The sequence below is a fragment of the Primulina eburnea genome, chromosome 2 (genome assembly GCF_022965805.1).
Source record: "Primulina eburnea isolate SZY01 chromosome 2, ASM2296580v1, whole genome shotgun sequence".
Taxonomy (NCBI): Eukaryota; Viridiplantae; Streptophyta; class Magnoliopsida; order Lamiales; family Gesneriaceae; genus Primulina; species Primulina eburnea.
The window spans coordinates 40,983,457-41,011,053 of NC_133102.1; the positions used below are offsets into that span (position 1 = coordinate 40,983,457).

The 27,597-nt window shown below is 34.2% G+C and overlaps 3 protein-coding genes across 5 annotated transcripts; 2 read left to right on the top strand and 1 right to left on the bottom strand.

Annotated features, from left to right (window-relative positions):
• Positions 1-209: 209 nt before the first annotated feature.
• Positions 210-4,402, bottom strand: LOC140823206 (uncharacterized). Of its 2 annotated transcripts, XM_073184410.1 has the most exons (8): positions 3,991-4,402; positions 3,681-3,734; positions 3,118-3,255; positions 2,862-3,020; positions 2,376-2,525; positions 2,179-2,295; positions 1,183-1,290; positions 210-1,022 (listed from the first exon to the last, which is right to left on the bottom strand). In XM_073184410.1, the coding sequence occupies exons 1-8, from the start codon at positions 4,264-4,266 to the stop codon at positions 582-584; spliced, it is 1,443 nt and encodes a 480-aa protein (XP_073040511.1). In that variant the 5' UTR covers positions 4,267-4,402; the 3' UTR covers positions 210-581. The 2 variants fall into 2 exon arrangements, with proteins under 2 accessions (XP_073040511.1, XP_073040512.1); XM_073184411.1 differs by lacking the exon at positions 3,681-3,734.
• Positions 4,403-6,328: 1,926 nt separating this feature from the next.
• Positions 6,329-7,526, top strand: LOC140824319 (uncharacterized). Its single transcript, XM_073185921.1, has 4 exons — positions 6,329-6,616; positions 6,728-6,958; positions 7,104-7,165; positions 7,388-7,526. Exons 1-4 carry the CDS (start codon positions 6,329-6,331, stop codon positions 7,524-7,526), a joined length of 720 nt encoding a protein of 239 aa, XP_073042022.1.
• A 9,910-nt stretch (positions 7,527-17,436) lies between these two features.
• LOC140823207 (kinesin-like protein KIN-12E) lies at positions 17,437-27,240 on the top strand. 2 transcript variants are annotated; one of them, XM_073184412.1, is made up of 22 exons: positions 17,437-17,829; positions 18,178-18,333; positions 18,415-18,498; positions 18,701-18,820; positions 19,036-19,149; positions 19,609-19,701; positions 19,918-20,007; positions 20,087-20,157; positions 20,259-20,333; positions 20,443-20,530; positions 20,882-20,940; positions 21,064-21,127; positions 22,005-22,070; positions 22,590-22,748; positions 22,822-22,932; positions 23,238-23,473; positions 23,767-23,836; positions 24,096-24,152; positions 24,239-24,313; positions 24,635-24,694; positions 24,831-24,910; positions 25,090-27,240. In XM_073184412.1, the coding sequence occupies exons 1-22, from the start codon at positions 17,563-17,565 to the stop codon at positions 27,128-27,130; spliced, it is 4,236 nt and encodes a 1,411-aa protein (XP_073040513.1). In that variant the 5' UTR covers positions 17,437-17,562; the 3' UTR covers positions 27,131-27,240. The 2 variants fall into 2 exon arrangements, with proteins under 2 accessions (XP_073040513.1, XP_073040514.1); XM_073184413.1 differs by lacking the exon at positions 24,239-24,313.
• The last annotated feature ends 357 nt before the right edge of the window (positions 27,241-27,597 follow it).

Consider the following 27,597-nt stretch of genomic DNA (forward strand, 5'->3'; position numbering starts at 1 on the left):
TATATTAGTCCAACAAAACTAACTTAAAAGAAAATTTAATGTTTATGAATTATATAAATATAAACAAAATAATAAATATATAAATATAAACAAAATAATAATCTTATTATTTTATAAATAAAATCAATATTGTAGAAAATAGGGAAAAAATAAATTAATGCAAAGAATAATTTTAAATTTTGAAAAAGACGTATCTTATCAAGAGATGCAAAAAATTGATACATAGATGGATAGAGTAATAACAAGACTTTCATGATTTAAACACAAAAACACAAGGTACAGCAGCAAGGCTAGGCTGGTGTATGCATAATCAGGAGATTTCCAGCAAATTTGATTCGAATATTATGAGTAACACGCGTCCTCGGAAAATAACTTTATAGCATGGTTTGCAAGATGCTACATTCCCGATTGGGAAGGAGACGACGATGAAAACAGCATTCGAAAACAGCCACGGGATATCCAGCATTCCCAAGCCAACTTTGCTTTTCAGCTTACTCACTCACCCATTAAAAACGAAACGTGATCATCATGGTGAAGAAGAGAACCCATTGATGAGTTAAACAACCATGAAGACCAAATATCTACCAACGATTATAACTTCTACCCAACCGGTCATTACCGCTATTGCTATACCGTGAAGCTGAAAATCTGTGTGGATAATAATGACCCGAACTATAGGGCGTCGAATCAGTATTAAAGTCGCTGTATCTTTTGGGAGGACGAGAGCTGGAAGAATAACTGCCGTTTGAACTAGAGATCTTAGACCCTCTGTTGTTTGGGGTTACAGGGGATCTCCAATAATTTGGTTTGGATTTGGTGCTGTGAAAATCTCCGGGATGTTCAGTGGTCCAACCACCTCTGTGTTTAATGTGAGCAGGTGATGTGGGTTCACTGTACTGAATTCTTTGCTTTTGGTACTTGTGGCCAAGGTCGTGAGGTGCAGATTTGAATTCCATTTGGTCTTTCTTCTTCTTAGATGATCCTACTTTAGGAGTTGATAGTTCACGATTTCTCTTGGTAGACTGTGGGAAGAGAAACAAAGATAAATTTCTTGTGACAATACAAAGGAGAGGCATATCTCGGGGGAGTACCCAATTTGGGGAAGAAAGTAGATGTGAGGTTCAGACCTGATATTTGGGATGCTTAAATCTACGCAAACGAGTGAAGAATTATCGATCGTACCTTTGTTGAGTTGGTGCATTCACGAGCAAAATGTCCTTCGACACCACACTTATAGCATGAATGTGTCAATCCTGGGCCATTTGTATCCATGCGGGACCCTGTACAAGCCTGCATAAACAAAATATACATGACTTGGAAATGATGCATGCAAGGTTAGAGAATGTTGCCACGAATCAGAGATGCTGAAACTATCTTGCGTGCTCATGTCACAACACCCCCCACCACATGCACAATTCAGACCACAATCCCATTTGCAGACTAGGTTAATAGATGACATAACATAATGAAAGGAATTCATGAGCTCATGCTTCGTCAGTGATTGCGTTCTCATGTCACACCACCACCCCACCCACCACAGGCACAATTCAGACCACGATCTCTTTTGCAGACAAGGTTAATAGATGACACAGCATATTGAAAGGAATTCATTAGTTCATGCTTCGTGAGTGATTGTGTACTCATGTCACAACACCACCCACCACAGGCACAATTCAGACCACAATCCCATTTGCAGATAAGGTTAATAGATGACACAACATAATGAAAGGAATTCATGAGCTCATGCTTCATCAGTGATTGTGTGCTCGTGTCACAACAACACCCACCACAGGCACAATTCAGACCACAATCCCATTTGCAGACAAGGTTAATAGATGACACAACATAATGAAAGGAATTCATGAGCTCATGTTTCGTCAGTGATTACATAAAGAATGTCGTATTCTCTGGATCTGATATCAAAAGCCAATATACAAGAGGTACTGTCAAACGACAACCTGACATTATTCAATCACTGCCTGTTAAAAAACACATAAATGACCACATGCTTGCTACTAATATATTCTTGCCATGCAAATATTTGAATGTGGTACACTTTGCTGGTCAAAATGTAAAAAACTTTACATGCAACAGCAACTTAGCCCCGATTATTTGACTTACTTCCAATTAATCAGTAACAATTGAAAATAATAAAAAATGGATGAGGTAAAAACTTACCAAACCAGTATGGCCTGACAGACCACACCTATAACAGGAAACTTCTCTTGGGCCAGGATCACTACACTTTACACAACAAAGATGACCAAATCTTTGACAAACATAACATTGTATATTCTGCAAAAGTTAGGGAGCGAGAAAAAAATCAACATCCTGTCGAAATTATGTCTTCATGTAATCATGCATAAAAGGAGGACCTTGAGATCATCGGAAGAATAGCTGTTCCTGCATATGAACATATCATGACCCTCATCTCCACATCTTAGGCATATCTTTGTGCTCTGGTATTTTTCAGGGCAATCTTTTGCCCGGTGTCCTTGTTGCTTGCAAATAAAGCAATCTCGTCCCTTCCCAAATAAAAAAGATGGAACCCAGATCAGGAAGACAGAACACGACAAACAAACAAAGCGTGAAAATCAGTTGACAAAACTCTAAACAGCAAAAGTCTTGTGAACAAGCCTCGAGACTTCCTGTCAACGTTGCATATCCAAGATCACAGGATAATATACCGTCAAACAGTGATGCAAAAATTGTGGATTAAACTATGGGAACTTGTATGAGCCCATGAACAATACAGACGAACTTCATACAATAGCGAGGAAATAAGAAAACGACATATTGAATAATTATTCTCATATTCCAAGAAAAACTCAGGTAAATTGGACATGGTCTCAAGCACACACCTTGGTACACTGTTTTGCATTGTGTTCAAAGCTCCCACAAACAAAGCAAGGTTTCTTGCGCTTAGCAGAAGTACAGTTGACAGCTGTATGCCCCTCTTCCCCACAATTATAGCATGCTCCCCAACTGTTATTTGGAGGATCAAAGTACCTAGGCCCTCGCTGAGATCATGATATGTGTAACAACCAAACTAAGCCTTCTTGTGAAGACACGTGAATAACCCAAAATGACACTTGTACACAAATTATTTCAACTCACAAGAAGCTTCCTCAGGACTGTATTGTCAGACACCTCAACAGGATTTGTTTCGACATCTTTATCAGAAATTTCGATGGCTTTGTTAGTCTTGGAATTCTCTTTATCCTTCACATTATCGACATGCTTCTCATTATCAACCTTACACAATCAAAGATAATGATAAATTTAAATAAAAAAAATCATGGCCAAATGTCAAACAGAACGAAAATTACAGCTTAACGAAATATATGCTTCAACACAAGGAAATGAAACAAAAATGCTCCTGTCTGACAAAAACAAGAGCTAGAAAAACACAAGATCGAAAAAATAATGAAAAGTAATTTTTAGATCAGGAGACAGATTTCCAAATGCTTTTATCTAAACAAGCACTAAATCCCATTAATTAATATCACATAAAAAAATACCAGCCAAACGAATTACTAGCCTGATCGAAAAACAAAATGCGCTTCTTCACTGCTCTTCCAACATAACAGAAACAAAAAAATAATAGTAGTGCAATTCAATTACAAGCAGCCAGCTGCAAAACATAACGAACTAATCTTGATTTTAGGTTTTAAATTTACCTGAAATAAATCCCCACAAAAATCCCGAAAACCCATGTCTATTTCAAACGTCTCCTGAAACAGGTACCAGAATATTAATCGGTGGACGGTATGACTCAATAAAATGTGACAAGTTACTATGGTCAGCCTCGACAAAAGGACTTGGCTTTTGCCGAATTCAATAGAAAATAAGCTCGCATACCCACTCAAATCATGAACTTAAAACAAAAGTTTTCAAATCCGTAAAAGAAATCCTTCAACCCACACAAAATCTATACTTGCAAAACCAATAAATTATTGCTAATAAGAAAACTAGAAATGAAATGCTTACTGCAGCGTCGGAAACTACGGGTCCGTTGCTCTTCCTACTCTTCTTTTTGTCCTTTTTCTTTCTCTCGTGCTTCAAATTCGTGACAATATCGGAAACGCTGTCATCCCGCGGAATGTTTTGACGCTTTCGAAGCATGGCTTTTTCAATTATTTCCAGACTGAGGTCTGCGTTGGCTTCTTCATCGTCGCTGCTGCACACTGTTCCGTTCCGATATTTCACCTTCCCGACTTCTTCGTCTGATGAAAATTCAATGGTTCTCGACGATTTCACCTTCATGTCGATCTACACAATTACTATATTTTGTACAAAGAATCTCCAACAAAAATACGACGACTAAAAAATTGAAGCGCGGATGTGCAGTCCTGATTCCACCCCAACCCTAAACCCTAATTATTGCTGGAGATTCAACCCATTAATTTTAAAGGCATATTTTTCATTAATAATTTTTTTATTTTGTGAAAGGTGGATATTTTGGAAAACAAAACTATTATGATATTATTAAGATGAGATAATTTTAATTTGGATCATGAAAAAATATTATTTGTTATGTTAAAAATATTTTTTTATATATATAAATATAAACATGATTGACTCATCTAATAAATAAATAAAGATCTATCATGTGTACGCAAATATATAAATAAATAAAGATCTGTCATGTGTACGCAACATATTTAATAATTAAAATTATTTTCAACTAGCATGTTGATACACATAAATTGATGTAAATCTATGGAAAATATGGAGTGACATAAATTTATTTTATTCATAAACACATTGAACGTGTAAAAAAAATAAAAGTAAAAAAAATAGAAAATTCACCACGATATGAAAGTTACTGCTTAGTACATGTATGAGTAAATTAAACCAATATTTTGAGGTGGATAAATATTAAATAGTTCAAGCATATAGATAATTTATTAATTGTGATAAATTGTGTGATGTTCTATGTAAATTTAATAAATTACTATATTTTTATTTAATAACCTAACGCAGCGTTTGTAACCCATATAAATGGGTTTGTTTAATTTTTTCTATCATAATACAATGCTTGGTTCTTTTTTAACAAACCCACCCAATCTTCTATCCAATTGACTCTATTGTACTAGGTTGGTTTAAATAAACCATGGCCCAACCCATTATTAGTAGTCATGTTTTGTATCCGACGTATCTTTTCTTATTTTACCCTTTCATCCAACTAGACAACAACGTGTGAAGGAAGCAAGGAGTGTCATTTACGTATTTCTTGTTTGCGTTGAAAGCTTCGGAAATCAGGTGACTTTAGTGTTTAAATTCTTTGTTTCACAGTTTAATTTGCAGAATCTGTTATCGAATTTAAGTTATCTAATGTTAAATTCTCGGATTTACTTTGCCCTATTTCGCATACATCTGAGGAGGCTGTCACTGTGGAGTGAGTCTCATGTGAGACCGTCTCACGAATCATAATCTGTGAGACGGATCAACCCTACCCATATTCACAATAAAAAGTAATACTCTTCGCATAAAAAGTAATACTTTTTCATGGGTGACCCGAATAAGAGATCTGTCTCACAAATACGACCCGTGAGACCGTCTCACACAAATTTTTGCCCTCACTGTGTCGTCAACTGACCTTTCTTCCCGTTTATGTGTTCTGGCTAAAATCTGTTCTTTCCTACTTAGTTGACAAAGTTTAACTCAATCTTGTTTTGTTTTGTGTTTGTGTTATATGTGTTTGAGTAATCGTTGTATCTCTCCTTTGTTATATTAATTTTCTACCGACCTTTTTATGCGATTTCATCAATAATATTTAATTACACTGAAAAACCAAAACCGAATAATAATTTATCATCTGATTACTTAAAGACATGGTGGTAGATGTGCGTGTAATAATCCATATTTGAACAGCAAGGATTTTCTTAATAGTAAAGAAATAATTGTGTTTCATATTGACTTAAAATTTATTTTGTGTTATATTAGTATTTATTCTGAAATATAACGATATAGAAGAATTTTTTTTTGTCCAACTTCCAGTACTGTGTATATGAAATTGTATTGGGTATTTGTAATTGCATTTTTAAACAAATTTAAAATTGTAATATCTTTTGAAGTATCTGCAATAGATGACCATTATGCGTAGACGCATTCTACTTTTGTGATTCTTCACCAAATCATGTGTCGATCCTTCTTGATTATGTTATACTTGAGACGACAACGAATGAAGTTACGTTCGAAACGACGGTGCCATTCGCGTACAACAACAGTCACCTACAACATTACAAAAAGAATAAATGTCCAATTGAACCATTTTCACCGTATTATTGAAATAGTATATGTTCAATGTGTGGTGAACTTGCGAATGAATAGGAATGCATTTGCACGATTGTGTTACTTGCTAACTAATGTTGGAGGACTAGTCGACTCTATATATGTTCGTATTGAAGAGAATGTCACAATGTTTTCGTCTATATTGGCTCATCACAAGAAAACTCGACTTGTTGGTCATGACTACATACGTAGTGGCCATACAATCAGCACCCATTTCCATCAAGCGCTCTTTTCAATTCTCATGTTACATCATATACTACTGGTGAAACCATCGCCTGTCGATGATGCTTGCACCAACGAATCTTGGAAATGGTTCAAGGTAAGCTCAAGCCCTTGTTAATTACTTGTACAAAATAAACATTTGAAGTTATCATGTATGAACATGTTGATAGTTACATCGATAGGAACGTATCATTCATAAATTGTACAGGAATGTCTTCGTGCTTTGGACGGAACATATATAAGTGTACATGTACCTACAATGGACAAGGCACGATATAGAACAAGAAAATGTACTATTGCAGTCAACTCTCTTGGAGTGTGCGACCGGGACATGAAGTTCATATATGCACTTACGGGGCCGGAGGGATCTGCAGCGGATGCTAGAGTTCTTAAAGATGCATTGACTCGTGACGATATAATGAAAATTCCAAGAGGTTTTGTTACTATGATTTTTTGTTATTAACTGTCACGTTTTGTTTATTTTTTTATTTTTTAATATCGGTTGCAAACATTTTTAGTTATTTCTTCATAAATTTATTGCTTACATAATGTTAACGAGATAATAAAATATTTATTATTTCTAGGTTGTTATTACTTATGTGACAATGGATATTCCAAATGTCGAGAGATGCTTGACTCCGTACAGGCGAGTACGATATCAAAGGAATGCTTGGGGAAACCGTGCAAATGGACCACATAATTATAAGGAGTTATTAAGTTGGAGACAGGCTCAAGCCCGAAACGTAATCGAAAGAACATTTGGCTTGTTGAAGAAAAGATGAGTCATACTTCGAAGTCCTTCGTTCTATCCATTGAAGACACAAAACAGAATAATAATGGCATGTATGTTGTTTCATATCTTCATCAGGTCTGAAATACCAGATGATCCAATTGAGGACTTGAATGATGACGTAGTAAGTCCATCCAATGACACACAAGATGATTTCATCAACAGCTTCGAATCATCGTCTGAGTGGGATACATGGAAGGAGAACCTCGCAAATTGATGTGGAACAATTTTAGCTAAAACATTCGGATTCGTGTAGTTATCTTGTTGTACCTTTTCAGGAGCTATATTTGTGGCATTTGATGTTCGTTACTTTTAAATGTTGAGAACATGATTGCATTTTAATTATATTATTTTGGTTTGATTGATTTCTGGTACAAAATTAATTTTTTTTTCCTAATTAAAATCTGAGAGTGTCAATTATTGATGTTTTTCTTACATGCTTAACTAGTGGTCTGTGTTATTTGCAGGAGTAGGACAACGGAAGTGGCAACATCCTAATTATGCAAAGTGGAGGAACTTCGGAGAGTTGTCTTGGCAAAGCCAAGAAAGCAGAGAAGCAAGATGTATTTGGAGTGAATGTGAGGAAGAGTGTTTGATACAAGCACTGAAAAAGGCTTCCACAGAAGGTTGGAAGAGCGGCAGTGGATTTAGGCCAGACTATTTATCTTTTCTTGAAAATCGTATGAAAGTTGTATTTTCTAACACAAACTTACGTGGCAACCCACATATTAACTCCAAAGTGCATGTCTGGAAGAAATTGTATGGCTCTTTGGTGAATTTTAAGTAAAAGTGGTGTCGGATGGAACGACACAGAGAAGACCATTAAAGCATCAAACGAAATATGGGAAGCACTAATTAAGGTAATTTTTTTGTTCCAAAATGTTCTCCACTTATGTTCTTCACAAAAAATTTGCAACTCATTGTCTTGTTTATAAAATTCTTAGGCAGACAACAATGCACGATCAATGAGACACAAAAGGTGGATGTATTACCATGAATGGTGCGAAATATTTGGTAATGATCGTGATATCGGAGACAAAGCGGAACATTTTACTGCAGCAGTTCAAGACGTCCTTACAATGACACCTGAACTACCAAACAATATAGGTATGAGCCTCGAGGAAATGTTCTCTGTTGACGAGGGAGGTGCTGAGTCAATGTCTGTGTCTTTAAAACCATCGTCGCGACCAACGTCAAATGCAAAGTCGAAGGGTAAGAAACGGAAGCATGTGGATGATGATGATGATGCGATAGTGGATGCCATTAATAATTTCGCCATCATCACGAAAGATACAATGACATACCTGATCAAACAATTGACAAAATAAAAAGATGCAGAGGACGAGAAGATGCGCATGGAACAAGACAATGTGTTAAAGGTCATGGAGACAATTCCCGAGTTGAGCGAAGACGAGAAAGTAACTGTTATTGAGATATTGGTGGACAACCCTGCCAAGTTATCACATTTCTTGCGTTTAGGTGATGCCGGAAGATTGAGCTTAGCGAGACGGTTGCTAAACTGACGTTGACTATATGCCTATAGTTGCTGAAATTTTGTTTTGGTGTAATATTCAGCTTCACATCCAATTTTTTGGGTTATGAACTTGGGTGCGTGTCAAACTTTCTATTAATTTCGTTGTCTCATTTGTTGATGTGAATAAGTTGTGATGAAGTCGTCCTGGTTAGTTTAATATAGCATCATTTAAATACATTAACTAACATAATGTAAATACGCGAATTAAAAATCTTATGAAACAATTATACTCCAGTTTCTTATCTTTTGTTTAATTACAAGCTACACATTATAATGAAGTTGTTCCTACAAATATCGTAAACATGCACGCTTACATCGAACATTTTTGTTGGGCTGGAAATGTGGTAAATACACATAATTCACTGAACTGGAAAAGGTGAAGATTATAAGTTAATTACAAAACAAGTACGCTTAAGCATAAAGCGTACTAATAATGATTCGTACAAATCCCATTACGCCACACCATAAAAGAAAACTAGTCTTGCAAACCTAACCATGCAGTACATATATACAACTATAATACAATAAAAAATAAACAAAATGGTGGTTGCAAGACCGCATGACTTACGGAAGAAAATAACATTTTTAGCCACTTGAGTCGTCCGATGTTTCAAGATTGACAACATGTACACAATTATCAGTTGCAACACGATTCTTTTTCGACCTACTATCTGCAATACACCACGTTTGTTGGTTGTTAAATGCTTCATTAGTTATTTGTAGTACATGTCGGCGACAGTGTCAAAACTCGTTGTTCGGCCAGCTGTTTTCTTCAATGAAAGAGTAGGAGACGTACAAACAATATTTTTGTTCTTTGAGGCTTCTGGAGGTTGATCAGCACCTTCGATTTCTTCATCTGATAACAAGGATACCACTGGAATTTTATATTTGCTAGTAACAGAACCTTCAGAGTAGGTAGGGAAAGTGACAGACATTTTTTTTCCTACAAATGTAAGAAATGTGTTATTTTCAGATGCACCAATTCATGCTTCTCAAAGCCCCTTAAGTACACACCAACAAGAATTTATTACATAGAAATCTATCAAAATTAATGTCATATCCTCTAAGATATAAAATTAAATTGATTTGGTATTTTAGGCAATATAGGTCAAACACTACACATAGACATTAATTTTAATTCAATATATGACAATTACAAAGTAATTGAGACGTAAATAGATAGAAAGTAATTAATTATTATTCAGACGTGAATTGAAAGCATATCTCATCAATCTGCCTACATGCTTGTAAATAAACATGAAAAGTGTGAAGACAACATAGACAACTCACTGACCTTCGGATGCAGCAAGAAGGAAATTTCATATTACTTGATTTCTTACAAGAAATGCATCACATTGAAGAACCACAACTCAGAAACAATCCTGCACCTTAATCCCTGTAAATTAATTGACCTCTTCATTATGGGAAATCTTCTAAAAACAGTTGTTGACATAAGTTTTTCTTCAATTAAAAAAATGGTAAACATCTGAAAATGAGAGAATGTGTTTCTTACTGTCATCTTACCAATGTGACAATGCATCCTGTGGATGAAGTTAGTACTCAAGTTGCATTGATCGATGAAGGTAAGAAGCCAAATGTAATGATGAAAGTGGATTCTAAATTATATTCAACATCAGAATCTAAACTATAATTAATTAGTATTACCAATATTTTAATGAAAAGCAACAAAAAGATAACACAAGCAAATACTTTTATATTCCATAACAAAATAGTGACAACAAGAACTCAATCACACATACGATATCTAACATCAACGTGTTATACATTTCGCAACAGATATTACATAACAGAAAACCTAGTCACATCACAATATTTATTTAGAAATTATAATAAGAACCATGAAAACATCAGTAAACACAGTAATAGGCAAAAACATCCAAAACAACAACAAAGTTGTTCCACATATAAAGGTGTGTGCTCCACTGCATTAGTGGGTCTCCCGGATGTGGTAGATGCCATAACTGTATCCGTTGTAACGTGTTGTTTCATGTCAATTGTATCGGTATTCTTCAGAATAGAAGTTTGTGAACTAGAAGCTGCATTGTATGCTTGTGTGTGCCGACGAAATGTTAAAGGAGACGTGGGATTTTGTGACGCATTTGAACTCATTTCATTTTTCGATGATGGTTCATTGTTCCCAGAAATCTTTTCCACATTATACTAATCATACCAAAAGAATCGGTTCCGATGTTTCAAACCGGTCGGACATATGAAGTAATATCGGCCCGGTCGGGTTGAGTATTGACCAGCTTCACGTAATACCATAGACCCATTGCCGCACTCGCATTGTAGTGGTGTCTTCACATCCATGAAAGTTATGGAAAAGATTAGTTGAATGAATTTTAAAATTAGTTATGTAGTGATATAGGTGGATTTTACTTGTTTTTCATGTCATGTTTTGTCGCATTGTGTTGCATTTATCGTTTAGTCCATAGTGGTATCTCACTGATGGCTCGAGCCCCCCGAAAGGAGGCCTTCTTTGCCTTCCACCTAAATTGCATGCATTTTGTCATATTTTAGAATAAATTATGTTTTATTGTTACTCATGTGTTTAGTTGACGAAAATGCAGAAGATTCGTGCAAAACTGAAGATCAAAGGGGGAAAATTCGAGAGATCTCCGCCCGAGCGCTCATTGTCATCCGCCCGGGCGCATCCAGGGCGTGAGAAAAAAAAATTTTGCGTGAGTTGTCCGCCCGAGCGGAAACTTACATCCGCCCGGGCGCGCCAAAGAAGAATACAAATTCAAGATATGCGAGAGTCATCCGCCCGGGCGGAAACTTATGTCCGCCCGGGCGCGCTCGTTATTTTGGAAAGATTTTTGGACGATTTCTTCCTTTAATTCTGAATGGGGATGAGATGGTAGGGGAAAGAGCCACGAAAATCAGACATTCTTGACCACTATTCAGAGCCGCCACAAGCTTTGGAGAGACTTTTGCGCTTGGATTGAAGATTTGAAGCTTTTCGGACGTCGTTCTTCGTGTTTTTCGTCAACGCTAGTATTTCTTATTTAGTTTTTATCATTTCGAACTTAGTTTTGTTTATTTTCGCTATGAATTTTAGTAGCTAAACTTAATATTTGTTGGGATTTAAGGGGATCCTACCCCAAACTTTGATATAATTAATTTACATCTCGATTCTGATTTATTCTTGATTATACTTTTGTTTTATTGTGTTGTTAGAGTGTAGCTAACTTTAACAACGTTTTTATATTGCGAGTGAGTTCGAGAGAATAACTTGTGATAGGAACGAGTAGTATAATCCGTGGATCTACAATTTACATAGACATATGAAATTGGATACGCGCCGATAGTCATAGTCCTAAGGATCGAAAACTAAGGGATTTCACAAATCGACATGCAATTCACTCTTGATAAATAATTAAAGATATTTAATTACTTCATTGAGTAGAATTAGTTTGACATAGCTCGAGAGAGTGTGCTCAATTGAATAGGAAATCCTGTCGGAAGCATATGATCATTATCGAATAAATTAATTAATTAACGAGGGGTAGGTGAACCGATATTCCCAACAAATTCATTTCTTATTGAATCTTACTCAACCATTTTAGACATTATATTTCATTACTTGATTTTGAATAATTTTTGTTTGCATGTTTATTTGATTTTAGTAGTAATAAAACACCCAATCACTTTTCGTTGCTAAAGATCTAATAACTGAAAATAATAATTGTTAAATACAGTCTTCAGTGGAACGATACTCGTACTCCGGTACATTATACTATTACTTGACATCGTGCACTTGCGATTAATTTTTTAGCATATAAAACTATATTTTTATTGAGGATTTCACAGTGCAAGTTTTGCTAGATCATGTAGCTACAAACATGTCCTCAAAATGAAGTTTTACCCAACTATTCATTCCTAAACTACAACAATTTATTTATTACAAAGAACTAGTATAATTTTTTTCAAATTCGTCACAGAATATGAAAATTAAATCCTACACGAACGAGAAACAGACAAATCATAGTTGAATAACATTTAAAAACTACACCCATATAACTTGCAATCCATTTCGGTTGTTGTAAACTTACAAAAAGTTTTTTTTCCACATATTTACACTAAACAATTCGGAAATGAAACAAAATTTGTAAATAACACAAACACTACCATTTTTCCAGAAATACTCACATTAACGGCCAGTGACAAGGTTGGAGATCCAATTTACTTCCGCACAATATTTTATCTGTCAAAATTTCTGGCTAAGTCGACGGAAAGAGAACGAGAACAATCGAAAATTCAGTCCTTCGGATGTATGATTCACCTAGAACACATCACGATCCACAGATTGTCGGGTAGATTTCATACATCTATTCGGACCTATTCACGTTGATGTCGGCTAGGGTTTTTGTCGAAGATATTGCATGGAGGATAGTTGACGAAGGAAATTTGAGGATAAGAGATAAAAGTTAGTCTGAATTTAATAATTAAACAAATATGTGGAAGGGTAGTTTTGGTACTACAAAGTTAATTTATTAGTTAATCACACACTTCAAAATCAAACCAAACGCAACACCTATTTGAGCACTATATACAAATCTGAAGTAATCACATTTTTAATCATTTATGTGATAATCATTTAGTAATCTTATCATTTGAACCAAACACAGCCTAAAAGTAAATACCCTAGTACAAAAATTAAAGCAAGCAATATGCTCCTCCCTCATACTCATTGCCCTAGCAGCTCGACTAATTAACACCAAAGTAGGTACATTCTTTCGTGTCCATCCATCGTTTAGTATGAGGTTATGTGTTACAACAAGTATAAGAAAATAAAGTTGTGTTTGTCTAATAACTATTGTTTTTATCTAATGACAAATGTTTGATAATACATTATATGATATGATTGATTGTGTGAGTCGTAAAACAAAAATAAAAAATGTAAACAACTAAATGTTATATATGTTGAGATATGAAACTCTACGCCGTCACAAGTATAGATAAATCGTAGCACCTGAATAGACTATAATAACATATTAAAAAAATAATCAACGCATTGTATTTAAAATGCAAAAAGATCAATAACATAATACACAAATAGACTATAATAGCATAATTAACAATTTTAAACATAAATTCATACTAAAATAATAACCATCAATAATAATATTACTATATTGGTATTCAACACTCAACTTAATAATTTATACCAATCGATGTGTACCTCAATTTGAAGTTTGGAACAAAAATTTAATTGCAAAAAGATGGGTTCCTACATATTTCGATTGATGATTATTGGAAGACCACATAAACTTGTGTATAAAATGTATTTCGCAAGACGAACAACTACACGATTTAAAGATATTAGTATATTATTTGTGTGATGCATGTAATGTTATTTTATATAGTTAATTATTAAAATTAATAAAGTATGAGAATTTGAATTTAATCATTTAAAATTATTAATACTATTTATTGAATATATCTGAAATTTAAATATTATTATATAAAAAATATTTATATTATTTGAGATAACAAACAGACGATGATAGCAATCTTCTGCTTTCAAATTAACTTATTTATCATTGCATTCGATGTGTTATATGAGTGAAACTATTATGAATAAAAAAATTAGAAAAAAATATTTAAAAAACATATGTTATTTTTTCTATCATAATTTTAAAGAATAATTTTTTTTTATTTTAAAAAAGTAATAATTATGGTAATTTATTAAATGAATAAATTTTGATTAGAATTTTAATCATCTTTGAGAATATGTTAAAAAATATTTGTAATAATGTTTGATTGAGATAAATAGTTATACCAAAAATTCACGGTAACATTGTTCACTGAAAAGTTGAAAAAATAATATTATTTAAAAATTATATATTTTATTTAATATTTTAGAAAATAACGATAACTTAATTGTTAGGATCGAGAAAGAGTTCATAGAGGGTGAATAAGTTCTTTTAAAATATTTGATTTTAAAATTTGTTTTCAACCGCTTTTAGCAGTTACATTTTTTTTCAAATAGTTATAAATATGAACCACTTGAAAAATGCGGAAAACAGTTCCATATTTCTAATGACAGTTTCAATCGGTTGACAGTTTAATCAACAAGATATGGTTTGAAATGTAAAAGATTGCGAAAAGTAAAGACACATGATTTTTATAGATGTTCGGAGATAAGACTCATATGTAACCCCTTCTTTCTCTGTAGGAAGGACTCCACTAAAAGACTTTAGCTTTACAAAACTGTTTGCAACAGTCTACTCCAATCAAAACTTATCACAAATGTCTGTTTTGGAACTCTTAGTTATCACTTTACACTTCTGGATTTTAAGAACACTTGGTTCACCAGACACTACTATTAATCAAATAACCAAATGTTACTAGTGCAAGTAAAACAATCCGTTTTAGTAGCATGAATATGATTGAATGATCAGATATCTTTCTGTTGAGTGTATGATTGATGAGCGATTAGGTATATGATCTTTGATTACGCTCAGATTCTTTAAGTACGCGGACTTGTAGTAATCGCACTGTCGAAAGCTTGATGATTGTGTATTTCTTGCATATTTTCAACTCTTTTTATATAAGCTGTCATTCCAACGGTCGGAAAGAGATAAGTAACATTAATTTGTAACTTTATAATGATGTGTCACTATCAGCTGCAAATACATTAAATGTTTTTTGCAAAACATTAAATGTTCTCTTGCTGGCATAACTTTGAATCTCATTCCTTGTAGAGTTACTGCTGAGTATTCTTTTATGAAAACTGTTTTTACCATCAGAACTCGTATGATATAAATAATCTTTCTTTTATGTGATAGTGACATAAATGCATATCAATATTGGGACTGGTGCATGATATGATTGACTTGTAGCGGTGCAAAACCATTGAATGTCCTGAACCAGTCATAGAATGTCTTTCATTAAGTAAGCAATAAATAACTCTTTAATGACTCGATTTAAAGTCTTCAAAAAGTTTGAACTTCTTCTGCTTCAAACGGTTGAATGATAGGCGGTCTGAAATTCAAGCGATTGAAGACTAGGCGGTTGTAAGTTTAGACGGTTGAACCGGCTTCTGTTATACACAGAAGATTGCAGCTGTTTCCTGAAACAGTTAAATGATGTTTTGATTTTGTCGATCGATAAAACACTTAGATAATAATAATTCCTTAACATTAATATATAAAAGTAAGACACAAACTTAAAACATAATGGAATTAAATGAATTGATACAAGAAATACATATATCTAAATATATTAATAGTTTCAAAGACATCATATTCAAATTTGAATTTTAAAAAAGAAATAGAAAAGATTTAACATTAATAAGATATTCACTGTATATTTATTATCAAACATTTAACACATTACACGTTTACTTGTATGATATAATAATTATTTTTTAACAAATTCAATTTGGTGGCATTTAACAAATATATGTATATTTCAGAAAATGTGCCAAGGATTGTTGAGTATTACTCAAGTCTGCATCAATTTTTTCAAAAAAAAAAAAAAGTCTGCATCAATTAAATGCTTCGAGACCATAAAACAATATTTTCAAAACAAAATTTAACGATTCCAGTTGGATATGTGTATAACATAAATATTTCGAGATAATATGTGTATAATATAAATATTTTCATCACTCACGCACAACTTCCAATATATATATATATATATATATATATATATATATATATATATATATATATATATATATATATTTCTATACATTACTCAAAAAATCAATCATCTAAAACCTAAACAAAACATTTAAATGTCCAAAGTTTGTCTTAATTAAGTGCCTCATTTTTTATTTATATTATATGCGAGACACAGTCCATATATCGCATATGTGAAATGCCAATAGATACTAAGAAAAATATGACACATGTTGCAGAATACTTATTATTTTTAATTTGATCCAATAATAATAAAACAATTAACACGAACTTATTTGAATTTAAAAAAATTATTCGATTTAAAAGAAAAAAATTTTCTATGTAAAATTGGGTGAATTAAATATTTTGTGTCATCTAGATATTATTTTAAGAGTCTCACACTTAAAATATATAATATAATAGTATAGATAATATAGACAGTACAACACCACGAGTTGCGTGCTTGTACGATATTAAATTATTGATTATATTTAAATGAGATCAAAATATATTTATAGAAATTATCTAATATAATTTTGATATATGAACTAAAAATATAAAAGATAAAAAAGACCAAGCAAATTAACCTCAACCTCATGATTAAGAACTAGCTTTATCTACTAAACACTGTGACTTGCTTTTATTTTTTAACACTTTATTAATATATAATTAGTAATGTAGAGAGTGGGGGCGAAGGGTATTTTAGATATTTTAAAAAACAGACCAATGAAGTTACTCTAACTTACTCAGCCTTAATAAATAGTAAGAGATAATATAGATATATAACACCTAAGATTAATATAATGACGTCATTTTTATTAGAAAATAAACACCTATCAAATATCATCATTATCATTTAAATATGCAATATTTTATAATAATTTTCAAAAAAGTGACCAGGGAGCCATTCCTCCCCAATTCAAAAATTTCAAATCTCAACGGTTCTCCCTCACATAATTTTTTCGACCCGCATTTCCGCTATAATTCCAATCTCCCCCAAACCCTAGAAATTTCTCCACTGGGAATCAAGAAGAAGATATTTCCAACCCATAAAATCCCTCAAAATGCCGTTAATTTCCAATTTCGAGTCGAGCGCACTCAGAACCCGTTTGGGCCAACCCTCCGATCCGTCGGACTCCACCTCTGTGCTAATGAAAAGCTCCAGCTCCCCGGAACTTTTGTTGAAATCCGTTTCTAAAGATCCTACCTTGCTGCAGGATTCTTCGTACAAAGGCAAGTCATCCAAAGATGACGAAATCGTATCCTACGCCAGTGGCAGGAGTTTTGAGTTCCGAGAAGACCCTTCCTTTTGGAAAGAGCATAGCGTTCAGGTCAGTGATTTTTCTTCTCTTTTCTTTTTCCGTGTGAAGTTTATTTATTGGTTTCAATTTTTAAGTGTAGCGTTTTGAATTTTGGGATTGGAGTTAGGTTAGTGTTGAACTTTGTGCATCATCAGTTGTGGAGGTAGCCGCTGTATGGTTCATAGAATGTTGTACTTTTTAGATTTCCTGATTCACGAAGCTCAACAGAGCTTTGATATGTTGCATTACTCAAGTTCCTTCCCACCAAGTATATTCCATACACGTGGAGAACAGTCTTCCACCACAAAAGAAAGTCTATGTTTAGGATGCAGTTTTCTTTCCGTAGTGATACTCTGCTTTTGATTTGATAATATACAGGTCATAATCCGAACTCGACCTTTGAGCGGTACAGAGATATCAATTCAAGGGAGCAATAAATGTGTTAAACAAGAAAGTTCCCAGACAATTATGTGGACGGGACATCCAGAGACACGATTCACCTTTGACTATGTGGCTGACGAAAATGTTAGCCAGGTACATAATCTTGCTTGATACATGCTTCTCTCGTGAGTTTATTTTTTATTCCATGGTTTTCAACTTTGTAATTTTGAATAGGAAGCGCTCTTTAAAGTAGCTGGGGTTCCAATGGTGGAGAATTGCATGGAAGGATATAATAGCTGCATGTTTGCTTATGGGCAAGTGAGTTAAAACACCTTGATCTTAAAAATTTCAAATTACATATTGAAGGTACTCATAGCAGTGGCTATCTATTGACTTTTTACATTATTAATAGTCCCAGAGACTTGTGCTTACCTACTATTTTTGTAACTGTTAAAACAATTTCTTACGGTAGACTTCCTCACCATTTTGATAGCTTTGTTTCATTTCGTTCATTTCATAGACTGGTAGTGGGAAAACTCACACAATGCTTGGAGATATTGAGGGGGGTACTCGGAGACATAGCATTAATTGTGGGATGATACCTAGAATCTTTGAATATTTATTCTCCAGAATTCAAAAGGTATGTAAATATGATTTATCTTTAGTAAGAAAAGAGTTGTGGATTTCTATCATCTGCTATTTATCTCGTGTTATGGAAGTTTTATTTGATTATTCTAGGTTTACTCTAAAAGCTTACAGTTTTTTAAAGCCATTTAGCTTCTCTTTCAATAAAGGATTTGCATATGTTTGTATGATAATAGTGCGGTGTCTCGTGTTTTCACATTGTCATTGCAGGACAAAGACACTCGTAGGGAGGAAAAACTAAAATTTACTTGTAAATGTTCTTTCCTAGAGATTTACAATGAACAAATCATTGATCTTTTAGATCCTTCATCTGTCAACTTACAGGTATTTCTTTTATTCAATACAAGTTGCTTACTTTGTAACTCATCCGTACCTGGCACGAAGCTATCTTCAAATTCAGCTGTAATTATTTATGATCACATTTTAAGGGATCAATCATCATTGGTGGATGAAACATCATGTTAAGATTTCATTTTCATGTACCAAGTAACAAAAATTTCACTTTTTTAGTATATATTTATTTAGATAGAGGAAAAATCAGTTCATTACTCAATCATACTCTTACTAAAATTTCATATTTAACTAGACATAAGCTCATTTGGTCGAGGTAATATAGTTCAATGATGTGTTTTGGACAAATGGTAATATTAAGGTTGCATGTTACACAATTGCAATAGCAGAAAAGGAGACTTCATATATCTATGTTGCATTTGACATGCCATCAATTTTTCCTTTTGAGCCAAAATTATGAACTGATTTAATCTTTAATTTGTAAATTCACAGATAAGAGAAGACACTAAGAAAGGTGTTTATGTTGACAATCTTACTGAGGTAGAAGTTACGAGTGCTCGAGAAGTGATCCAACAACTTATTCAGGTTTGTCAGTACCGTTATATCAGATTTTTTGTATACTTTATATTTCAGTCTCTCATCTGGTTAGTACATAATTCTTTTCACAATTATTCATTACCTGTCAATATACCGAAGATGTGTGATAATGAATTCTTGATGATTGATTTCATGACTCATTGCTTACAAGCTATCTCTAAGCATCTTATCCTGGTTTACATGATTTTTGGTCACTTTTTTCAGGGCGCGGCAAATAGAAAAGTAGCCGCAACTAACATGAATATTGCTAGTAGCCGTTCTCATAGCGTGTTCACATGTATAACGGAGAGTAAGGTAGAGATGGTCACGATTTCCCTAGACAACATATTCCTCCAATTGTTGTATTCTGACCACGTTATTTTTTGTCTTTCAGTGGGAATCCCAGGGGGTGACTCATCATCGTTTTGCTCGGCTTAATCTTGTGGATTTAGCTGGATCTGAAAGGTGAAGTAAAATAATGATAGTAAAAATGAAAGTGGTGTATCGATTGTTATGAACATTCTCATTGTTTTGACGAATGCAAGTTTTCTCTCTCTCAAATAAAGGCAAAAAAGCTCCGGTGCAGAAGGTGAACGTTTAAAGGAAGCTAGTAACATCAACAAATCACTTTCTACACTGGGGTATGTTACCTATCATTTATATATTTCTCAGTTCAGATATTGCACCTCATCCTTAATTTTTTATGATTTTATAGTTTACATGAGTTAAAATATGTCTTGTAACACGCAGACTTGTGATAATGAATCTTGTGAGCATTTCCAATGGGAAGTCGGTCCATGTTCCTTACAGAGACTCCAAGCTGACATTTTTGCTTCAGGTGAAATATTTTGTCTCTGGATTAAGAATTATACATTTTATTCGGGTTTCATGATAAATATCCCATTAGTTATGTGTCAATGGCATTTCTTTTAAGTTCATGCTGGTCATCCTACTTATGTATTTTTGGAGGCTGAATGATGTGAGGGCTGCTCTTTTGTTGGTGTCAATTCAATAAATTGGATTCCAACTTCTATTCTTCTCTTCTCTGTATTTTGACACAAATATTTCCTTTACCTTTCATAAAATTAAAATGTGTGAATAGTACTTTTGAAGATCTAAGTAGCTAAAACTTAAATAATTTTTAGCACTTCAATTAAAGATCATTTTTTTATTCTACCTGATGCTGCAGGATTCACTAGGAGGAAATGCCAAAACAATTATTATTGCAAATATCAGCCCCTCCATAAGGTCAGATCTTCTTTGACATTCACTATTGGAGGAACCATTGCAGTATTGATTTTCTTCCGCATTTATGACAAACTCATTAGAGTTTGCGATGAAAGTCACAAAGAACTGTGCTGTACCTTGCAGCTGCTCACTGGAGACTTTGAGCACTTTAAAGTTTGCTCAACGTGCCAAGTTTATAAAAAATCATGTAAGTAGCTTTGCTCCATTCTATGGCTCAAACAATCTTTCCTTTCTAGAATTCGAAATAACAAACTCAACCTGTACTCTAAACAAAATTCTAGTAACATGTAGAGTCATGCAAAAAGTTTGGTCATGAGCTACAAATTTTGAACATCAGGTGTCAGAAAGTTTTATTATATTACTCGAACGGTGAACCCATAGTTGTCAAGGGCGCAAGGCGCACCGAGGCGCACAAGGGCTCTGGAGCCTGAGGCGCAAGGCGCAAGGCGAGGCGCGCGCCTTAACGAAGCAAGGCGCATGCTTTTAATTTTTAAAAAAAATATATTTATCTTAGAATAATATATTAAAATATGAAATAATTAAGTCACAATATCACACAAAACAACAAATAATTAATAAGTTCACAATAATAAGTAACACGATTAAAATTCTTCAATCATCCAACTGTCGTCACGTTGTTGGCTGTAATTCTGTTGTAGTCTGCAAATCTCTTTGTCGCTTATTTAATTTGTTAACTGGGATGCTAGGGTTTGGGATTGGGTTGGACCTTTTACATTTTAAGTTAATATTAAAAAAAAACAGAGAAGTTGCATTTTCAAAATACAGCTTCTCTGTTACAGAATTTTTTTTTTAAGAAAAAAAAGCAATCTTAGGCGCGCCTTAGAGCCTTTCCAAGGCGAGCCCAGGCGCGCGCCTGGGCTCGCCTTTGTAAATTGTTGCGCCTGGGATTGCCCCAGGCGCAACACCCGCGCCTGGGGGCGCCTCTCGCCTCAAGGCGAGAGGCGCTCGCCTTTGACAACTATGGGTGAACCCACCATAGCACTTTTCCTGTAAGTTAAAGCTGTTTTTATTTATTTCTGTACTCTCTTTATGTTGCTTTACAGGCTATTGTTAATGAAGATGCTTCTGGAGACGTGCTGGCTTTGAGGCTTGAGAACCAAAATCTCAAGGTATCTACTACAGTTCAAATTCCTGTCTCGATCCACACCCCACCCCCCCCCCCCCACCCCCCCCCCCCCTCCCCTCCCCAACCCCAGCATGGACATTGTAATGGGCATTCAGGGAATGTGTTGTTTAAGTTTCAATGCCACCATTAATTAAGATTTCTCATGGTAGTATTTTTACGTCTAAAAATAAATTAAGTATTACGATAATTTAATCAGTTTTATGGTTTTGCATTCATTTTTATTCTGTTGCAGAAATGGTAATCATGAGGAAAAACCAAATGGTGTGTTAATAATGATGTCATCGGGTTTTCACAATTTAGTAGATCTTTCTGCTCAACAAATAACCATTTTAGACTGTACGGTTTGATCATATCATGTATAACTTAAAGAGGTATTGAATTCAATATTTAAAAGAGGTGTTGTCAATATTTGAAACATCACTTAGTTACTTTTCTGCATCAGTATTCAAATCATTTTCTGAGTGATGTTATGGTTGATCATTTTCATTTATGAAAACGCTAGAAAGAAGTATCTCGTTTGCGAAGTCTAGTCAATGGAGGAGCTGAAAGCCATGATGATGATGTGTTATCAGTACCCTTTCCAGGATCTCCAGGTCCCTTTAAATGGGATGGGCTTCATGGATTTTCAAGTCCTCTTATATCTGAAAAGAAGATGACACATGTATGTTCACTAATCCCTGTGTATGAGAGAGTGTATTACTCGATTTATAACCATTTAATTGAACTTTTTGTAGCTTAAGAAAAAAGAGTATGAAGTTGCCCTTGTCGGAGCTTTCAGGAGGGAAAAAGATAAAGATACAGTACTGCAGGCATTGGCAGCAGAGAATCAGGCAGCATTGCGGTTGGTATGTACATTCTGATTTGAGTTCTTGTCGAATTCATTTTCTTCCTCAAAGAATTCTTTCACGAGTATGAATAAGTAAATGAAATTCATGTGCAGCAGAATATTGTGATGCTAAGACCTTGTTTGCTTTTGTTTTTTGGCAATAAATTTTCTTCTCTGTAATAAGAAATTTGGAGTGTCGCTGAATATACTATGATTCATCCATTAGGGGTATAATTCTTTTATTCGTAGATTGGAACATGTATATCCCAATAGAATTCTTCAAATATTTGGACAATTTAATTTGTTGTGTATATGGTGTAACAGGTAAAACAGAGAGAAGATGAGATTCATGAGTTGAAAATGAGATTAAGATTTCGAGAAAGTGGATTAAAAAGACTAGAAGCTGTTGCTTCTGGAAAGATCTCTGCCGAGATTCACTTGGTGAAAGAAAAAGAGGAACATTTAAAAGAAATAGAGGTACTACGTGCTCAGGTAGACCGTAACCAGGATGCAACAAGATTTGCTATGGAGAATTTACGCTTGAAAGAAGAGGTCAAAAGGCATGTTTATGCTTTGTATGCTTTCCTGTCATTTATTATCAAAAAAACGATAATAGTTAACCAAGTATAGATCTTTTCATTTCTGTCAAATTCACCATTTTCATGCAACGGCTTTAACTCTTAAGGAGTTGAAATGGCTATACTTAGATTTTCTGCTGTTGTTTAAACTCTTGATTTTTACATCCTTCCTTTTTTTCTTTTGTTTTTTCCCTGTATTGCTCTCCATTTGCTTGCACAATTTGTTCTTTCCTCTTTCTAATCTAATGCCGTATTTTAATTTATTCGAAATCCAGGCTGAAGTCGTTTGTTGAGGAAGGTGAACAGGAAAGAATGAGTGAACAAATTATTATCCTAGAAAACAAGGTGTTTATTACTCAAAACCTGGTTTTGTATCCTTTTGTGTGTCTTCCTTCTGTTGATATAGAACTGAAGTGAATAATGACAGAGTTTAATTTGTAATCGTTTCTTAATTTTTTTTATATGTGAAAATTGTATTGTCTATACTTTATAATTGCATCTTCCAAATTGAATGTTGCTGTGACCCTTCGATTTTGATTTATGCAATTTCTTTCATGTTAAATTGTTGTTTGCATTCTTCTGAAGCACTATCTTGTTGCTGCAGTTGCTTGAAGCTCTTGAATGGAAACTCATGCATGAAACAGATCCCACAAACAATCAGGTTCTTATCTTTTCCAGAGATTTGAATAATTCTTTGCTTAGATTATAGCTCACGAAGCTGAAGGATATTTCATTTTCATCGTACAGAAAGAAAGTTCTCTTAAGATGATTGATAATCAGAGTGATAGTAACTTTCTAAATCCAGGGCTGGCAATTGAAAAAGTAAGTCTACCATGTTACGCCTTCTCTTTAGCATTAACACTGGAATATCGTCAATTTAATTTACGAAAATGTGGCTTGAGCAATAACTGATAAACAAGCTTTAAGATGATAGATACCTAACATGGTGATTTGTTGGGAGGCCTGGTCAAAACAAAAATCATGAAGAATGAATTTTGTTTTTCACCCAATCAAAACAGGTTTAAACATCATGATAAGAATAAATCTCTGTAATCATTAACTCTAATTATTTACTCTAATTTTATAGCAGCTGACTTTTAACAAGCACAATGCATTTCTTGATATATGCTAGTTATTCTACAGGAATCTGCATCTCCTTGGCGCTCCTCAATTAACGAGGAGAATGAGTTTTTGCGCATTCAGGTATCTTTATTTCTGTGAGTTTCTTTTGTTTAAAAAGAAAATGAGTTGGTTACTAAAATGGAGCATGTTTTCTCTTTTGTTTGGTCCTCTTCTACCTTCTAGTCATCTGTAAACTTTGCTTGCCATTTTCTCTCAGGCAATTCAGAATCAGTCAGAGCTTGACTCACTTCGCAAGAAACTTGACTTGTGTGCTGATGAAAAAGACAAGTTAGAGAGGTGACTTTAACCAAATCTAACATTTATTTCTGCTACTTGAGCATATGATAAATTTTCAGTATGGTTGTTGTCACTCTGCTCTAGAAGTAGTATAATAATACCTGCGAAAAAGACTTTTTTTGTGTAATTTCCAGTCATTCTTAAATACCGGTGCCTTCATGTTTGGAAAAAAAATACAGGCAAGTAATTGACTTGGCTAAAGAGCTCGAGGCTCAGAAACTATCCCAAAACGCCTTAGCCGAAGGAGGAGTGCAGAAGGGACTAGCTGACTTTCCTTTTTCATTGAATGATCACATCCCTAATATTGGGCAAAGCGATCCATTGGAACTTAAAACGATGGTCGATGCAATTGCATCTGCCAGCCAAAGAGAAGCAGAAGCACATGAAATGGCAATTTTCTTGTCCAAAGAGAATGACGAGTTGAGGATGAAACTTAAGGTCTTAATTGACGATAACAATAAACTTATTGATTTGTACGAGAGAGTGGTTGCTGAAAACAATAAAAGGAGCTCGGTTGAAACTGAAGAACACAGCTGCCACCCTGCTAAAGTAGCTGAACAGAAGGAATTGAAGATGAAAATAGAGTTTGAGAATCTAAAGCATCAACTTGCCGAAATGCATGAAGAAAATGATAAATTGTTGAGTCTATATGAGAAGGCCATGCGAGAGAGGGATGAGTATAAAAGAGTTATTTCTTCTGATCAACATAAAAACATAGACAATAAACAAGATTTGAGCTGTCAGGAAAAGCTTGTTGACATTGATGGAGGCCCATGTCTCAGGTTTTGTGACAGTTCTATTTCCATCACGGATATATTCAAGAGGGAAGAAAAGGGTTTCGTTAATCCAGTGCAAATGGTCGAGGATTTGATAGAGGAAACTTGTCTGAATGAATCTAACTCGCACATAGCTGGTAAGCAATCTCTTGATGAAGTCATGAAGAATGACGAGTCTGAACCATGTGATCAAGAAAGAATGGAAATAGATGAGCTAAAATTACCCATAGAACTAGAAGACGGCAACATGTTGATAAAGAACACTGATGAAAATTGTCGTGCGGGAATCAATTTGGAGATGCAAGACAAGTTGCCTATCATTCCTTTGGACGTACCTAAAGATTTAAATTTAATAAGAAATAAGCTTGTTGAGGCACAAGAAAAGCTTTCATACTCCGCAGAAATGCTAAGTATGTTTGGTTCACTCGAGAGAGCAATGGTCTGTGAAGATGTTCTTTCAGAAGAAATTTGCCAATTGGATATCCTTTTTCAGGCAAAGCAACAAGAATGTGCATCACTCAAACTCCTTTTTTCAGAGCTTCAGGAGAGAAAAGGCCTGTTTAACAAGAAATTGTTGGCTCTCGGAAACTCTTTGACAGGTTTTTCTTCTTCTTTTAGCTACTTTGAACAGCTTGAGGCTCAAGCAAGAACGAGCCTCAATACTTCTTTACAACATCAATTTGAGAGAAAAGAGAAGTTGACGCGTCTTGAAGCCTCCAGGGATGAACTGACAAATTCAGTTTTGAAGATTAAACAATCCGAAACTCAGTTGAAGAGCAGGATTGAACAATTGAGATTAAAAATGGATGAAGAAAATCGGAAACTAGAAAATGATAAGGTTCTCCTTGCCATTGATAATGTTGAGAAAACTGCTAGTGACAATGCAAAAAAGAACTGGCAGCTGAGTGGCAAAGCTACCGACCTACTGAATTCTGAGGAACAGAAAACAAAGCTGCAAAATCTAATAAAGCAGGATAAAGAAAAACTCGTGGACACTCGAAAGGAGGCTGAAACTGTGAAAGAGAGGTTAGAAAAAGTTAACAATAAAATACAAATACTTGAACTGGAGGTGCAGAAAGAGAATCTGTTTGTAGAAGAGTTGACCCGCAAGCTTCAAGGCATCACTGCAGAAAAAGAAATGCTTTTAAAGGTCAAAGAGAATGGAGGTCACGAATTGGAGTACATTATTCTCGAATACCACCAATGCTTGTTTGAAGCAGATGTAAAGGAGGAAGAAATGAAGATGATGGACGATGAATTGGTAGAAGAAACCCGAAAAATAGAAGGTTTGCATAGAGAAAAAGCTGAAACCACATCGAGAAAGAAGCAGATGCTTGAAGCCATGGCATGCAGTTCATGCTATGTGTCTGAAAAGGTGGAGGCAGATGTTCGTAATGTACAACTCTCAATTGAGGAACTGAACTCTTTGCTTAAAAAAATGTGATTCAGAGGAGAGTCATTTCTCTGTGTTATTGTCACTTGCACGTTTATTTTTTCAAATGAATGAGATTTATGACGATCTTCTCAAGTTTACATCTCTCCTATTTCTACTAAGCACGCTGTGGAATTTTGAAAAAAATTTATTATGTAGCAACAAATTACAAGGTTAATTCATCAGTGAATATTATGATGTATATAACATTAAGTTTCAATTATCTATTGTATGAATTACGATTTTTTTTAAAAAAATCTATTTTACTTACAATAAAATACAAATAAATTGCACCAATGAAGCCTTTTTTTTTCAAATCAAAATAAGAATGAAGTAATTGATGAAAATTAGTATCATAAACGTTTATAGTTTGTCGCTATAAATCAGATAGGCAATATCAATGACAACTTAGTTCATTCATAGTTTATTAAAGATGACAATGGGTCGGGTTTAAAACTGACATCACATTAAATCAGTCA